This window comes from Ambystoma mexicanum, chromosome 13 (assembly GCF_040938575.1).
Source record: "Ambystoma mexicanum isolate Mex_15411 chromosome 13, UKY_AmexF1_1, whole genome shotgun sequence".
NCBI lineage: Eukaryota > Metazoa > Chordata > Amphibia > Caudata > Ambystomatidae > Ambystoma > Ambystoma mexicanum.
The window spans coordinates 800,487,069-800,503,288 of record NC_090938.1 but is presented as its reverse complement, the minus strand read 5'-3'; the positions used below and the strand labels follow the sequence as shown (position 1 = coordinate 800,503,288).

General features: G+C 49.5%; 1 protein-coding gene across 3 annotated transcripts in view; it reads right to left on the bottom strand.

Moving 5' to 3' along the window:
* Nucleotides 1-210: 210 nt before the first annotated feature.
* The window catches only part of KIFC1 (kinesin family member C1), a 103,395-nt gene continuing 87,385 nt past the window's right edge, over nt 211-16,220 (bottom strand). For all 3 annotated transcript variants that reach the window (XM_069635212.1, XM_069635213.1, XM_069635214.1), the window contains exons 16-17: nt 655-730; nt 211-484 (exon numbers count right to left, since the gene is read on the bottom strand). In XM_069635212.1, the coding sequence (XP_069491313.1) occupies nt 425-484; nt 655-730 (136 nt within the window). In that variant the 3' untranslated portion in view covers nt 211-424. The remainder of the gene's footprint in view (nt 485-654; nt 731-16,220) is intronic.

Genomic DNA, 16,220 nt, shown 5'->3' with positions numbered 1-16,220 from the left:
TGTACTCCCATCCGGAGGGTTGAGAACAGGCTGGGACATGTGTTACTGCAAAACCTAGTTTTGAAAAGTGGATATAAAATGGCAATGGATGATGCTCCTAAACATTTTTTCTAGTTCATGATCAAACTTGAATCTGCTTCTGCAGCATTCCATTCCACAAATGGGCGTTTGCTAGCATGACAGCAAAGCTGTGGACAAACGGGTCGAAAATGTTACAAAAAGATTTAATACATATATACAGATAATCGCAGTATTTACAAACATGCAGGCAGTGTAAAGTCTCTGGTTCTATACGCTTCGGGATACATATAAAGGCCATAAAGACAAGGGGCAGCTGGGATGAGGTGCTGCAGCATCTGGAATCCTGGTTGTTTTGGTTACATATATACACAGCACAGAAGATGACCAGGCACTTGGCAGGAAGTTATGCAGCATCTCGAAGCTTCCGGTTAGCCTGTGCGGTTCCGATCACACATTCATTGACCTAAAAGACCGAAAGAATTAGTTGTCAGAAGTAACAAGGCAGAAACTGAGGAAAAAAAATTAAAAGACCAAGCCAGAAAGGGCCAACTTAAGAATATCACAGCTACATCCAAAGTAGCAGAAGAAAAGCTTTACTCCTTCCACAACCCAAGAACATGGAGATGCACTTACTTTACTTGCAAAACGGAGAGAGTTGACAGACTCTGAGAAGTTGTCATCCAGCGGGGAAACATTAACAAACATCAACCTGCAAAAGGATTAAGAGAAGCAGTCAAAACGAGACCAGATCCAAATGCAGGCAAAAAGAAATGGGGTGTGGGTGGATTTAGTTATGGAACCACTTGCTCCACAAATGTTCCGGTTTGCACTCTGGCACACTCATTCCCCAATAATTAATAACTGAGGGCACAGCTCGATTCCCACTGCTATATCCCGCTAGGAAGCCCAGCTGCTCCCTTCCCAAGTCTGGATACCATACCATCCTCAGCCACTCATCTCCTGCACGCTTTGCTCCTAAGTGCCACACAACCAGACACCAGACTGCCCCCACATCCCCACCCCCCCCCACCCATCCCCCAGATCCAACCTGCGCTACTGCCAGTTTCTTATACTTCTCTCCTGGCACCATCCAGGAAGGGTTACTACCCCTCAATACTATCTGAACTGTAGATCCTTCAACTATTGTAGATTACTGTACATGTATGCGCAGCAACTCTTACTGTGCCACCAATGCACCACCCTTACCTGGTGCTCTTGCCATACCTTTTACCCCCATTAAAGTACCCCTTCTCTGATGCTGGCATCTTAATTCACAAGCTTTTGGGGGAATTTGTGTAGATTTAAAAGACCACTATAGCCAACTTGTTTTGGCCCATTTGCTCTGCAGCCAATGAGGTAGGTGGTCTAAGCTCCCCTCACAAGAGACCATCAGTGCAAAGGGAGGGTCCATTAGCTACGATTGTGACAAATTGGATTCTACCCAGCAGAGGTACAAGGATGAGTAGAGACTAAAATGCCCACTCACACTGCTACAAACCAAGACCCAACACTATGATGAAATGGAAACCTGGCACAGTTAAGATATACCTCCTTCACATTTTATAGCAATGTAGGCTGAGGGAAGGCTATGCTCTGAACAGGGGTGTGACTGATTCAGAAGCAACCCAAATAGCTAAACAGAACAGTCCAAAATAAAGGTAATGTCCAATCAAGGTTCAATAAAAATACAAACGAATCTAAAAAAAAACATCTGCAAAATGACTACATAGAAAAAAAACAAAACCCAGCACTGATGAAAGAACAAGGAATAAGCACAAAGATATCACAAAGGCGCACTCCGTAATGAATCAGGGATGTTAAGGCAAGTAAAAACCAAAATGGTCTTTAAAAAGGCTAGGTTTCTTGGATGCAAAAAAGGGGATTAGTGACCCACTCAGTCTCTCGTGCCCAGACCTGGACCGAGTGGGCAGTTAATGGGAGCCTTTTGCATCTATACCAACACTACACCCCACGCCACATCCCTAAAGAGGATGTTGACAGAGTTGATGCCACCCTTCCAGGCCTGTGGGGCAGCGGGCAGCCCTGCATTGCCTTGGGCACATTGCAACGCTCTGTATGGGAGGGAAGTATAGGGGTAACCAATATGCTGGGCTATTACTGGGCTGCCCAATTGGTGGCAGTAAACCACTGGATACAGAGACACTTCGCTCCCTCATATTAAGGCCGAACGGAGATGGAAGTGGGGACAGTTATCCAGGAAACTAGTTGCTCCCAATCATAATGCAGCACACTTGGTGTGGTTCGAGGCACAGCCACATATGGGATGGAGCAACCCCAACTCGGCCTCTGTGGAGCAACGCACATTTGCCTGAAGTTTGGCCGTTTTGAGATATGGGAAAGGAGTAGCGTTCTACAACTCAGATGTTGTGTAGGAAGGCAAACTTGTCCCTTTGACTTGCGAGCTGCACTCGGACACTGAACATCACCACCACATGCAGCCACACTCCCTCAACGCCCAATCCCAAGATTTGCAAGACATACCGTCATGCTTTCCTCTTAAGCCGAATCTCCTCCCAGAGCACTTTTGCACCAAAGTTACCTCCACTATATACCAGGTCACCACCGCCCTTAGGATTAAAGAGCTTCCCAACCACAAGACCCAATAGGAAAGGGAGGATTCTGAGGAATGAGTGCAAGCATTGATGTTCCCTAGAGAGATTGGGATCTCAACCAGTATACAGCTAATCAACTTAAGATACTTCAGAGTGAATTACAACCGGGTTGCAACAGAGTCATCCCAGAAAAAGTATAAAGATATGGGGAAATGGCAGGGGGCAGGTTAGAAGGGATTGGTTTGATTTTTAACCAATTGTACCTTATTTGCTTTACTTCTGTCATTGTACGGATGCAAGTACCTCGATACTCATTTGTGTTCTGCAAAATACCCAGTTTTGTTACATGTTCTGATTTGTTACGGTTGGAGCTTGAACAGGATAGGTGGTTTTAAAAAGTGTACCTTTTTTGTAGTTCTTGGTGGTTCATCAGTATCAAACCTAGTTTCAAGCTGTTGTGCAAGCTAGTCCTAGTTCATCTAAGCCTAGAACAGGCGTCAAGCCAGGTTCAGTACAGGAGAGAGTACGAAGGCCGCACTCAATGCAGGACGGAATAGGCACCATGCTCAGTTCCAAGTTAAACCAGTTTGAGACGGGTGTATCTGCTGGTTAGGATAAAGCGGGCCGTTGCAGCAGTTCGAGTCGAGGCCCGCTATGGGATCTAAGGGGTGACACGGATATTCCAGTATGCGACTCAGCGAGGTTCGAATCGTTTGGCAACAGCAAAAGGGAAATAGGCAAGAGACAAACCAAAGGTTTGAGTCAAGAACCCAGCAAGGGGCAGTTGATTCAAGCCAGGCTGGTGACTAGCTCAATCAGGCTACAGTGTGAGGCCAAGGTGGATTATCAGTGCAAGCATGTCAGGCTGAACAGTTGAGGACAGTAGCTGCATGGTTCCAAGTGTCAAGCCGGGTCGCGCAGTGGTTCAAGAGCAGTCTCGGACTGGCCTATAAGCCAATGCCCGATCCAAAAAGACAAAATGCTAGTCTGGGATAATTTATTCGGCCAAAGTGAGCAATTTTGTCAATGTGGGCCAGTTTCATTATAAATATAATTATTTTATAACGTGCTTATTAACAACCGGGTTCGGGATTCGAACCTGTGTTGCTACGAGTCTTGCTTCCAACACACGCGTTGACCCTGAGCCATCAGCTCGGTGAGTTACTTCACTATGCGGCTAGTAGTTTTGACCATTGCTGCTGAATACATTGTTTGAATTGTACTATTTGCATTACATTTTATTACAAAACTCCCCTTTGGTGAATGAATTGCCTTTTGCAACTGTGGGCCACTTTTTCCATGGGTGCAAGAGACAATTTTATACTCCAGTCCGACCCTATTCAAGAGGGCCACCAGTGTCCGTTCGACCGTCCAGTGATGGCGAGGCTACAGGTGACTTGATAGATTCAAGCCAGCATTTGAAGAAGTACTCCCCTCCCACCGTCAAGGCTCAGTCCACTGCTGAAAATCAGCAACAAAGGTGCAGGCGGTTCAATGGCTGCAACAAAAATCTCTTGTGTGGAGCAGAAGCAATGACGCGATCCCTTGGCGAACTTGTTCGAACACGCTGCAAAGCAGTTGGAGATGGTAGAGGGCCAAACGCAGCTCTGGAGACTCCTGTAGGTTCAAAAGCATTGAATCAGGCTCGAATTACAGTTCAAAGTAGTTAGACTAGAGAACACAGGATTCCTGGCTGGCTTGTTCCAAAGATTGCTCCGAGTCCCGACCCAGCAGTTCAAGGTGAAGTTTTGGTCCTTGTTCTCCCAAGCACTAGGGAGGCTGGTCCCCAACGGCAGGTGTCCCACAACACTAGAAGGTCCTGTATATCGTTGTGGCTGGCAGAGAGACAGGTCTTGCCCCAGCAGCCGGTCACCCCCAATGGTCATTGGGGATGTTAGGGGACAGGCTCGCCTCAGTCTTGGACACTCAAGTCTTCACCTCACTTGCAGAGGACTGAAGAGATCAACTCCCTCAGAGGTCCAATGAAATCTTCTTGAAAGGTGGAAGTCCAAAAGATGATTCAAAGTGGTGCGAGACCCCTTTTCCAAAACATGTATTTTAAACATACTGTGGGTACAGACCATCATGAGCAACAGGTATATACCAGACACTTCCCGTAAATCGTAAACGTCCACAAGGGATTGGACCAAAGCTCACCTGCTTTGGGGGTCCAATCCAGATATTTGACATAATTGCACTTTGCCCTTCTGATATAACATCCAAAATGTTTGTACTAGAGGAAGGGACAGCAGGAGAGGCAGAAAGAAGAGGGTGGAAACCCTGCCCCTTCCCTTCTCAATATGATCAAAGGTCTTTGCAAATGCAGCACCCTGGTGTGAGGCCAAGCCTTTTGTAAATGAGTGTGCCCTTTGATTTCTGTTCCCAGGCCAGCTTCCTGTGAAGTGGCCGTCTTCGGGAAAGGGTGTTTGTTACCTGCCCTTACAAAAGGACAGACACAAACCCTCTCTCCCAGGCTACATTCCTGCCAGTAGGGCAGGGTCCACCCTGTCTAGGGAAAATGCACGTAGCCTTCCACAACTGAACTAGGCCTGCAGGGCTGGCAGGTGTGCGATATCAATGTGATGTGGTTGCAATGATCATGAGCAGTGACATGCACCATGCACCTCGGGCTCTCAATCATGAAATTCTGGGACTGGGGTGCGTGTCTTAAATGCCACCCCTGTGCTGCAGTGACTGGCTATCACTTCTGCTGTCAAGAGGGCACCTGTGAACTGAACCTGCTCGGTGGCACTGTAGGGTAGGCGCTGCAATCAGGCTACTGATGCAGCAGTGCATGTGTGCACACTATGCTTTTGGGATGGAGCTTAAGAATGGGTAATCTGGGGATTCCAAGATGGCCGTCAGACCGTGAGGACGTGCACCTCGGGTCCTCCGTGCAGACAACGAAAGAAAAAAAAAAGAAAAAAAAAGGGAAAGTAGTGGCTTTTACAAGCTTGCAGCCACGCGAAAATAAGCATCTGAAAGCATATCATGATCAAGTTTACATGAGATTTTGAGACAGATTGTGCCGTCCTGTGTATTGCGGATCCCTGGGTCCTTGTAGAAATCAAGCGTACATTTGACAGAGCGGTCGATCTACCCTACCAGAGGCCGCGGTTTGGATGCGCGGAGCTCCGGAGCAGAATTCGCCAATAATTAGCAGCATACAGAGCCATCGTAGCCCCCCCAGGACACAGCGACAGCAATTGGTACGGGAGCCGGACACCGGTGGTGGAACCCGACCGGCGGGCAAGATGACAATGCGGGCTTGGGGGGGGGGAGGGGGGGGCCCACCGAAGCACCCTGAAGGGAGGCCGGCTGACGAAGTTAGTCAGCGCGTGGGAGTCCATCTCCACCGACCGTTGGGTGTTGGACACCCTGGCCAACGGGCACTCGCTGGAATTCCAAAAGAAGTGCCCTCGCATTCCTCCCGTGGCCAGGAAGGAGAATGACGTTCCTCAACTGCTGTTGGAGGTAAGGACGATGCTCAAGAAAGGTGCCATCGAGCTCGTCCCCAGGAGGCTCCGGAGTGTACTCAAGGTACTTCCTCGTCAGAAAGAAGACAGGCGGTTGGCGCCCCATCCTGGACCTGCGTCGATTAAACAAATGCATCAAGGTGCAGAAATTCAGGATGGTCACCCTCCAGCACGTGCTGGGACAGCTGGAGGATGGCGACTTCCTATCGTCTTTGGACCTGGAGGATGCTTACTTCCTGTGCCTTTTTAGAATGGGGATGTGGAAGTTTCTCAGGTTTGTGGGTTCAGGGACGGCACTACCAATTCAGAGCCTTACCGTTCGGATTAAAGTCGGCACCCAGGGTTTTCAAGTGCCTGGCACCAGTGGCGGCGCAGCTGCGCCTGCAGGGGATCCACGTCTACCCCTACCTGGACGACTGGCTAATCCGGGCAAGGACAAGGGAACTCGCCGGCGAACACACAGCGAGAACTGTCCGGTTGCTCACGGAACTGGGGTTCGCCATCAACTACCCAAAATCCCACCTGCTTCCATCGCAAGTAGCACTGTTTCTGGGAACTTGATACAGTGGGGGCAATTGGCCTCCCCGTCAGAGGAGAGGACCAGACCATCCTGGGTAAGGTGCAGCGCCTGCTAGCCACGGACATGGCCAGGGTGAGGTCCATCAAGTCCCTTCTTGAGATGATGTCCTCATGCATCTATCTTTTACCCCTTTGCAGACTTCGGATGCGTCCGCTACAGGAGTTCAACGCCCGCTGGTTTCAGGCGACAGGGGGGGGGTGTGGGAGTGGGGGGGGCAGTTTCCCGGAGTACTACTCGGCCAGTTCGCAGACGGGCTTCTCCCTCGACACTCGTCTCTGCTTCAGCCGACCGTCGCTGAGGACTCACTCTCCCCCAGACACTCCACCTTGCTTGCTGCCACTGCGGGTACCTCGTTCGCAGCCGTCACCGGAGCCCCGGCACTCTGCTGCTTGGATCACGCAGGTTCCCCCTGGACTGTCGTGCTGCTCCGAGCGGGAGATCCCCCGACACAGACGGGTCAGTCTTGCTTGGAGGCGGCCTTGCCGCCGGCGAGATCCCCCTTGCTTGCTGCAACCTCTGTAGGCCTCCTGGGAAGAGGAGCAGGCCGCCTGGCGTTAGGTGGAGGAGCCACCGCTGGATCCTTTGGAGGCACCCTGTCTGCCTCCGGAGCGCCGAAAGGGCAGTCGCTGTTGAAGTACCCCTAGGGCCCGGGCCATCTCCAAGTCTGTCTTGATGGCCTGTAGAGACTCGTCCACCGCCTTACCAAAAAGGTTGTTGCCGTCGAACGGCATGTCCAACACTCTGGTCTGGACGTCCTGGCGAAAGTCTGTCGCCTTGAGCCATCCTCGTCATCGGAGGCAAACTCTGTTGCCCAGTTGGGAAATCCAGTATCAGCAATGTCCGTTGCCACCGTTATGGCGTGATCCAACGCCACCTCGCCTTCCTGCAGAATTTCTAGGGCCTCTGCCCTCTTGTCGTCAGGTAGGAAGTCTAGCAGGGAAGCTATCTTGAACCAGAGCTCCCTGTCGTAGCGGGCCACGATCGCTAAGGCATTGGCCGCCTTAATCTTCGTCGCCGACAAGATGACTCGTTGTCCCATGGAGTCCAACTTCTTGCCCTCGCTGTCCGGCGGGGAAGTGGAAGTTGAAGCCGCCGCACCCGCTGCTTTCTTCTTAGCCGCTGCCGAGACGACCGAGTCCGGCGTGTGCTGGGCCCTGAGGTACAAGGGGGCGGCATCGGGGACTCTGTACTTCTTGTACCTGTCCCTCTTGGCGGGTGTCGTGGAAGGGTTCTTGAGGACAGCAAGCCCCTCGTCCCAGATGTCGTCGAGCAAAGGCACTGCGAGGACCGTCTTCCTCTTGGCCTCTCGTCGTTGGTAAAGAAACCATTCCTTTTTTTGTTCTTCAGGGCAGAGCTGGAGGAGCTCGGATGCCCTGGTTATGGCGTGGAAGGAGCCAATTTCATCGGCTGGAGAAGCCCCCCTGGGGGGGGGGGTTGGGGTTGGGGTGATGACGGGATGTCCACTGTCATCACTGCCGTCGTCCGTCCCCATCGCTGTATCCGTCGCCGTATCCTCCCTAGGGTCCGGTGAGGGGGGGGGGGTTAGGGGGGGGGATGAGGGGTCCACAGGCCTCACGGGCACGAAGGGCGGAGAGGGGTGGGCTCTCCTCCGCTTGTTCGGAGGGTTTCCCGACGGGCCTGGATGCTACGTCGGGGTCCGTGGTAATCTCGTCCTTCTCGGTACATAAGGATTGGCTCGCCAACAAAATGGCTGCCGAGCTATCCTGGGGCTCGGGTAATGGCTGCGACGGACGGGATGGCCACTCCACTGGGCCCTCTTCGATCACGTCAGCGGGGACCGTCCCCTGGGATCGAACCTCTCGTTGAGGCCTATGAACCTCTCGTTGAGGCCCTTCTCGGTTTCCACCAGCTCCTCCTCAGAGGCTGATTCCGAGTCTGTAATGACCACCGCCACCCCCCCTCTTTCCACCGGGGACTTCATGGGGGTCTTAACGATGGGCTGGAAAGAGGATTCCCTCCGCGGTCGCAGGGATACTCTGGGCCCAGAGGCCGTTTCCACTGGCGTAGTCTCAGCCAGCTTCGCCAGGGTTGCAGCGACCACTTCGATAGAGGCCTTTGCCGGCTGGATCAAAGCCCTCACCACCTTAGGTGCGTCCTGGGCCTTCGCCTTTGGGGGGGGGGGGGGGTTAGGTTGGGGGAGAGTTTCAGCGCCTTGCTCCCCCCTTTCGAGATCGACCGGGGCCGCTCCAGACTGTTGGCGACAGTGTGGGGAAAGACGGGATATGTTCCATATGTGGTGGTCATGCCTAAGGATGAAAGTGTACTGGAAAGAAATACTGAGCCTTATCAAAGACATAACGGGCGCCGACCTACCATTGTCCCCAAAAGTTATTCTGCTGGGTGCAGTAGTAGAGGAGGCATATGCGGCCTCAGGGAGCAGGGGTGCCCTCATAACCCATTTACTGACGGCAGCGAGGATGACAGTGGCCCAACGATGGAAAACAGTGGAAGGCCCTACAGCTCCATGGTGGTGGGTTAAAGTGTGGTGGTCATGGCAATGGAGAACATCTGCGCCACAAAATCAGGGACCCATCTGAAATTCTTGGCCATATGGGAACCCCTTCAGGATTATGTGGGAGAGGGGGGCGTCTCAATACTTTAAATCCCGTATCCTCAGAAATATCCACATCAGATAAAGTTTGCCGAGGCTATGGCTGCGGGGTTGGCTCATGGAACTGTTCTGGTTACGAACCAAGGTTTGTGTGATATGAACAATAATGGGGTGGGGGAGGGTAAGAGGGCATGGGGTGGGAGGGGATGGAAAAGTAAGCAGCCCTCATTTTAGCGCATAATAACGCTAGTAGTCAGCAGAAGAATTGATCCAGGTCAACAAAGGGCTGGGAGGGGGGAAGGGAGTTAGGGGAGGGGTTGTTGAATGGTTGCAGTTAAAGTTTATTTCCTGAAACAATACTAGAATGGTGAGGCCTAAGGTGGATGTGTGGCTGTAATATTCGCCTAGTGAATTTATGAAGCGATTTATTACTGTTGAATGAATTCATGAGGAACCTTATAGTCCGTTCACCACTGCTGAGCTTGGTCTATACATAGGATAATCGAATAATTATTTATTGGTTTAAAAAGTTATTACTGGAAGCTAGACCAAAATGGTAATGCCAAAGACTGAGAAACAGCCTTAGAATTGACTTGCACTAAGATACAACACGGACCTATACAACGTATGTAGGTGATATTGGTTTTGTGCATATAAAGTTGGTTAAAAGCTCAATTACTTTTTGAAACAATACCAAAATGGTAAGGTCTAAGGACAAATGATGAATGTACTCACTTACGAAAGCTATTTAACTTGCTACAGCTGGTGAAGCATGGACAATTTCCAACTAAGCTCTTGATGTAATTGAGATGAACAAAGATGTCATTTACAATGTCTTCTGATGAACTCCAGGTTTTATTTACGCTTCAGTAAACATTGGCGGGGAGAAGAAGCGGGGAAGTAAATATTCACAATGAGAAACTTATGTTAGAATTCATTGTTGCGGGCAAAGTACTTCCCTGCATACCAGATCTTAAATTAAGTCGGACTATGAAATAAGGTTGTTAAACGATGTGGGGGGGGGGGGGGGGGGAGAAAGTGCTGGGGGGGTGACGTCGATTGTTTAATTACTGTTTAATGAATTTAAAATATGACCCACTGTTGTGCTCATTATTGTTGAATGAATTTAGGAGGAACCTTATCGAACTGTTTTATCAATGCTGGTCTGTGTGTTATACATTGGAAAATCTAATAAAAATATTTTTTTAAAAATGGGGAATCTGATAAGTAGATTACATTTCAGAGATGTCATTACCTGCATCATTTTATTAAATTAATAAAAATAAAAAAAGTGGGCTTCTACACCTATGTTCAGGGTGAAGGATAGAGCAACCACTCTATCCTGGAATCCCTACCACTTAGCAAACTAATCTACATAGTGACTATTGTGATAAGTAGCCCATGCCACACTGATAGTACTGTCAATGTTAGCCTGCCCCCACACTGATAGTATTGTCAATGTTAGCCTGCTTCGCACCCTAGAAAATTGTTCATATGGACTATTCATATCTAGAAAGCTCCACCCTGTGATAAGACTGAATGTTAGCCTGCACCATGCTATGATAGTGTTGTGAATGTTGGCCTGCTCCACACTGATAGTACTGCGATTGCTAGCTTCCGTCACACCCCAGAGAATTGCTCATATTAACCCGATTCATATCTAGAAAACCAAACACTGATAGTTCCAAGAACATTGGCCTGTGTTGCAGACTAGGGAACCATTCATACTGACCTGAATCACATCTAAGAAATACCACTGTGAACGGTAGTTTGCACCACACTGACAGTATTGTGATCGCTAGCCTGGGTCGCACACTAGAGAACTGCTCATATTGACAAATCATTCCTAGAAAATAAATACCACACTGATAATACTGTGAAGGTTGGCCTCCACCACACTGCGATAGGATTGTGATTGCTTATCTATGTCGCATCTTAGAGAATTGTCCACATCACACGGAGATGGTATGTGAATGTCAACCTGCGCCGCCTCTTACTGTCTGAAGTCTAGCCCTCATTTCTGCTTCTGAAATACTGCTTGCCTAAAATCTGAAGCCTAGGCCTCTCCAGTTGTCTGAGTGCCTCAGATCCAGGTATTCAACTACTGCCTGCCACTCTTCGAAAACCTAGGCCTTCTCCCGTTATCAAGGTGTCTCAAATCCAGCTACGCTAATTGCTACTTGCAACTGTTTGAATCCTGGGCCTCTCCCACGCCGTCTAGTTCGCTCAAATCGAGATATTAAGCACTGTGTGCTATTCTCTTATGCGATCAGTGAAACCTACGCCCCTACCATCTTGTCACTCCAAACCTCTGGGTACCCCATTGACACCTGCCTTATTTGAGTCCCAGACCGCTCGACAACCAAGAACACCCAGTACTCCCCACCCTGCCACCCCTTTCTCTCTCTCCACCCCCTCTCCCCTGGACATTGCCCCTGTAGGAAAAACACCAAGCCAACCGACAGAAGGTACAGACCGCATTCAATAGCAACCAGGAATAGCAACTTAAGAGGAAATAACAATACTGTCCTAAGCACAAGACAAGGTGTCCAGTCATTTGGTTGACAGACAAATGGTCGAATTTTTTTTTAAAATTTATATATTTTTCAGGTTTCTGTTTAGGAAAAAAAAAAGGGGTTTTTTAACCAAAAAAAGGGGGTTGGGGACCCCTGACCCCTCCCCAAAGAAAAGCGAAAATACAAAAAAAATTCAACCATTTGTCTTCGGACCAAATTGCATCGACCATTTGTCCTGTCAACCATTTATTTTCGACCAAATGACCTGTAACCACAAGACAACAGTCATTTCCCTGTAATCCCTGCACCGAGACCAATTCTCGCCACGGAGGACCGAAAATGCCCCGATTCAGAATTGGACACCAACAAAGATAGCAGGAACTAATACGGTTCCACAAATTCAACTGCCCCCAGTAGAAGCGGCCTTGAACCCAGAATACACCCTGCAAAATAGCGCTATCAACAGAACAAACATCGTAAGAGAAAAATCTTATCTTAAACCGTACTTTGTGACACCTACAGAGCCTCGATACTCACACAGACATCACAAGACAAGCAAAGAATACCCCCCCCCCCCCAAACAGCCGGAAAAAAAGACAGGAGCACCGAAGTAGAGACTGGAAAGATTTCAACCTCCTCACTCCTTAAATCACAAGAACAGAAGGGCGCCATCGATAGAGACCACATACCATACAAGACAACGAAGCTCTAGTAGTCAACAACCCAACCGCTAAACCAAACAGACTTACCCTTATGAGGAACGCTGAACAAACTCTGAAGCTTCCCCGAAATATCAGTGGAGACTTGTCAAACTGGTTAATAAAGCAACAAAACAGGTCCTTCTAGCAGCCTTCCTGTCTGCATACTCTGCTCTCCGACAATAATGAAGCAAAAGCCACTAATGAAAGCTAACAGCAGGTGGCTTCTGCTTCATTAGTGCTGCGAAGGCTGAGAACAAGCACAGGAGGCTCATCCATTTCACAAAATGGATGCCTCCTAGTGCTTGAAATTATCGGGTTTAACATTATTTGCTCAAAGTTTTACATAGGAACTTTCTTTAAAAAGATTATTGCCCATCTTTTAAAGACATTTTTGAGCGCACTTTCCCTTTAATGGCCTGCAACTACTAATCGACTGCCTTCCCAAAGAGGTAGGGCATGTCCTGAACCCTCGTCTCGACTCCTTGACAAAAGTTGTTGGCTTTCAGCCAGCCACAACAACTGAGGCAGACACTGTTCCCAATCTGTCGGAACCCAGTGTCCACGATGTCCAGGGCCACCGTGATTGCATGGTCCGAAAGTGCCTCAACACTCTAGTAATTGTGTAGGAACTCCAGCAGTGGGGCCATTTTATACCACAGCTACCTGCTGTACCTGGCCAGGATTGAGGGGGCGTTGGCCACCTTGACCTGGGACGCCGCCGAATACATTACTTTTCTTCCCTTGGCATCTAACTTCGTTCCCTCGCTATCTGGAGGGACGGAGGATGAAGACGAGGGGTTAGACCACTTCTTCCTTGCTGCCGCTGAGACCACAGTCCGGGGAAGGCTGTGAATTGGGTGCAGACTCATACACCCAGTATTTATTTCTAGCCGATCCCTCATGGCCACGTTTCTCATGAAAGGCAGGCCTTCTTACCAAACTGCACCCAGGAAAGGCACCGCTAAAATGATCTTCCCTCCTGGCCTCGCGTAGTTGATATAGGAAACCTTCCTTCCTGGTCTCCTCCAGTGTCAGTTGGAAGAGTTCCGACGCTCCGACGACCATAACATGAACGACCCAACTGCATCCGGGTGAGAAGCCCTAAGCTGTAGCAAACCGCCCGCCATGTCCGTCCCTGTGTCCCGGGCAGTGTAGGGTGCGGCTTCCTCTGGTTGGTCTGGGGCCAGTGGTGTTGTCGGCATCAGTTTCTGAATCTGACACCACGATGTGCAGTGTCAAAAGAATGTCCATTGATACATCCCTCAGAGGGGTTCGGGCAGTATTCTTACTGGGCCCTGTGCCGTCATCAGCAGGTCCTCAGTCGTCACATCAGGATTTTTGTCGTCTTCCAGGATCGTGTATACCGACGCCTGGTCCTCCCTGTCTGAGGAAGAAATATAGTCAAGGGCAGGGACACTCTGGGCACTGCCAGAGCTACCCTGACTGGTTCGCCCCTCTTGGCCTTTGAGAGGGCGGTCGCCACCAACTCGATCGTTGACTACTTCGCCTTGGACTTCTGCTGCAGGTTGGTAGTCTTTTCCTGCGCCTTAGTCTTCTCTGGATTTTCCCGCTTTGTCGGGTTAGCAGATTTCCTCTTCGAAGAGGAGCTGGAGCGATTGAGGCCGAGGATGAAGATTAGCACGCCCTGCCCACCGGGAGACCCACTCGCGCAGGGCCCCCGACGGAAACCGACTTGCCATGCTTGGCCTTGTCTTGAGGCCCCCCCATGGATGAGCGCCCTCAAAAGACTTAGAAGCCCACTATTCAGACCACCCAGTCCTCGGAGAGGCAGATCCCTGCTTCCCACTCGAGGCAGAGGCCTTGGCGCTGAGCCATGCCGCCAGCCTACTATGGTCGGTTCGGAGAATCTGATGCAGATTTTGCAATCCGCTTCCCTGTGATCAGGATGGAGACTGAGGCACTCGGGGCATTTGTCCTCTACAAACACAATCTGCAGCTGGAGCAGCTTGAAAAGCGAGCTTCCCTCCTCCTCCGACATGGTCCGGAGTGCAGAGTAGGCCTGATGGCCTGCTGGAATCTTCGATAAAACTTTGACGATTCTTGGCCTTGAGGGGCATTGAAAGTCACTGAAACTGATCCAGCTTGTTGACCGATGTAGAGAAAGAGCACACTCTAATCAAAGTTTTTACCGAAAAAGCGCAAACAATGTAGATCAGCTCACAGCAAAACACAAGGACTTCCAACACTTGAACATGCAGTAAAAATCTGAAGATGGCTGCCAGGGGAGGGGCTTAGGGAGAGGGCAGTCATTGGCTGGGTGCAGTAGGACCCAGAGTTCCGTGATTTAGAGGAGAAACACAGTTTGAAGGAGAAACATCTTTTACAGAGGATTCCGGGCCCAATGTTCACAAACATGTGAATCCATGACAGACCCCATGCTGGAGAAAGGGCTACTTGGTAACTCCCCCAGCACTCCACACAAACGGGTGTGCTGGACCTAGAAAGTAGTAAGCTCAATTTCACCTTACTATTCTTGGGAACATTTGTTCACCCAAGAAAAGGTATTTAAACCTTGGGAGAAATCCAAGGGACTTCTCAGTGACACTGCATCTGAGGGTGCTGTGCGTCACTATACAAAAAGCAGATGCTTATGGAGTTTGTCAGACTCCCAAAACAATGAAACCAAAATCCTAGACAAGAAAAAAACGGAGTGAGAAAAGGATTCCACTCAGGAGTTAAAATGAAAAAGCCCTAAGTTCAGCAAAAGAGCTGGGGGTCTCTAAGGTGGGAGTAAATTAGCACAGAAATGAAAATTCTTAACACTACTTTATTTTTTTTCTTGTATCTTTTGATGCTGTGGAGATATCTTCCAATGTCTTGGTAGAGGATGTTGGGGTTTCTCTAGAAACTATTGAGTAACCCACCCCCCTGCCACTGTACTTAACACCCACTGATTTCATAGGATTCCCTCCCATGCGTGGGTTAATTGACACACGCAACCTACTACAGAGGCATGTGAGGGAACCTGCACTGGAATGTCATTGCTTAGAGGCGGAGGCGCCTCTAGTAGTGGAGACTACCTCAAGCTAGTTTATAGCTCCTTTGAAGGTTTGACTGGTAAGGGGTGGACAGACTTTGAGGGTTACTTCAAAGAAGAGGACTGTGCCCAATTGTAGCCCTGCGAGCATGGGAATCCCTGCACATGACACCCCTACCCCCCTGTCGTACATAGTGCTTGTTGGCTATTTGACCCAAAGACAGAAGGGTTTTGTGTTCTTACTTTGCACTCTGGTGCACCATCGACAGCTTTAGAGAAAAGAACATTGGGCTCAATGGGCATATTTAACTAGGTAGCTTGTATCTTCAACTTGAACCCTGATTGACGTAGCCAAGAGTGGCGTTTTAAAAGTACCTTCTGAAATGATGCGTCCAGCATTGTCTGCTGCAGCCAAGTTCATTTTGATAAGGCAGTTGGCAACTGGTCTAACCTCAAAGACTTTAAAATCTGATATTTAAAGGGCTTGAGGACTGCATGGTGTTGTAGTTGGACACTGTCCCATAGTTGGCGGTTATACTTACTAATAAAGGTGGCATTGTTCGCAATGCATGGTTGGTAGGTAGGCTTGCTGATGTACCCACCTGGTCAGGTCCCTAGGTTCTGAGATTTCTAAACTGCTGATTTAGGTGGAGTTGAGATTGAATTCAGAGTTTTTTCCTCGACTTAATGCTAGTCCGCTGCAGTTCTCCCAGTCCAAGATGGTCAACTTCATGCTCAGCAATGATTGGCTACAGACAACGGTGATGCAACAGCGATGCAGTT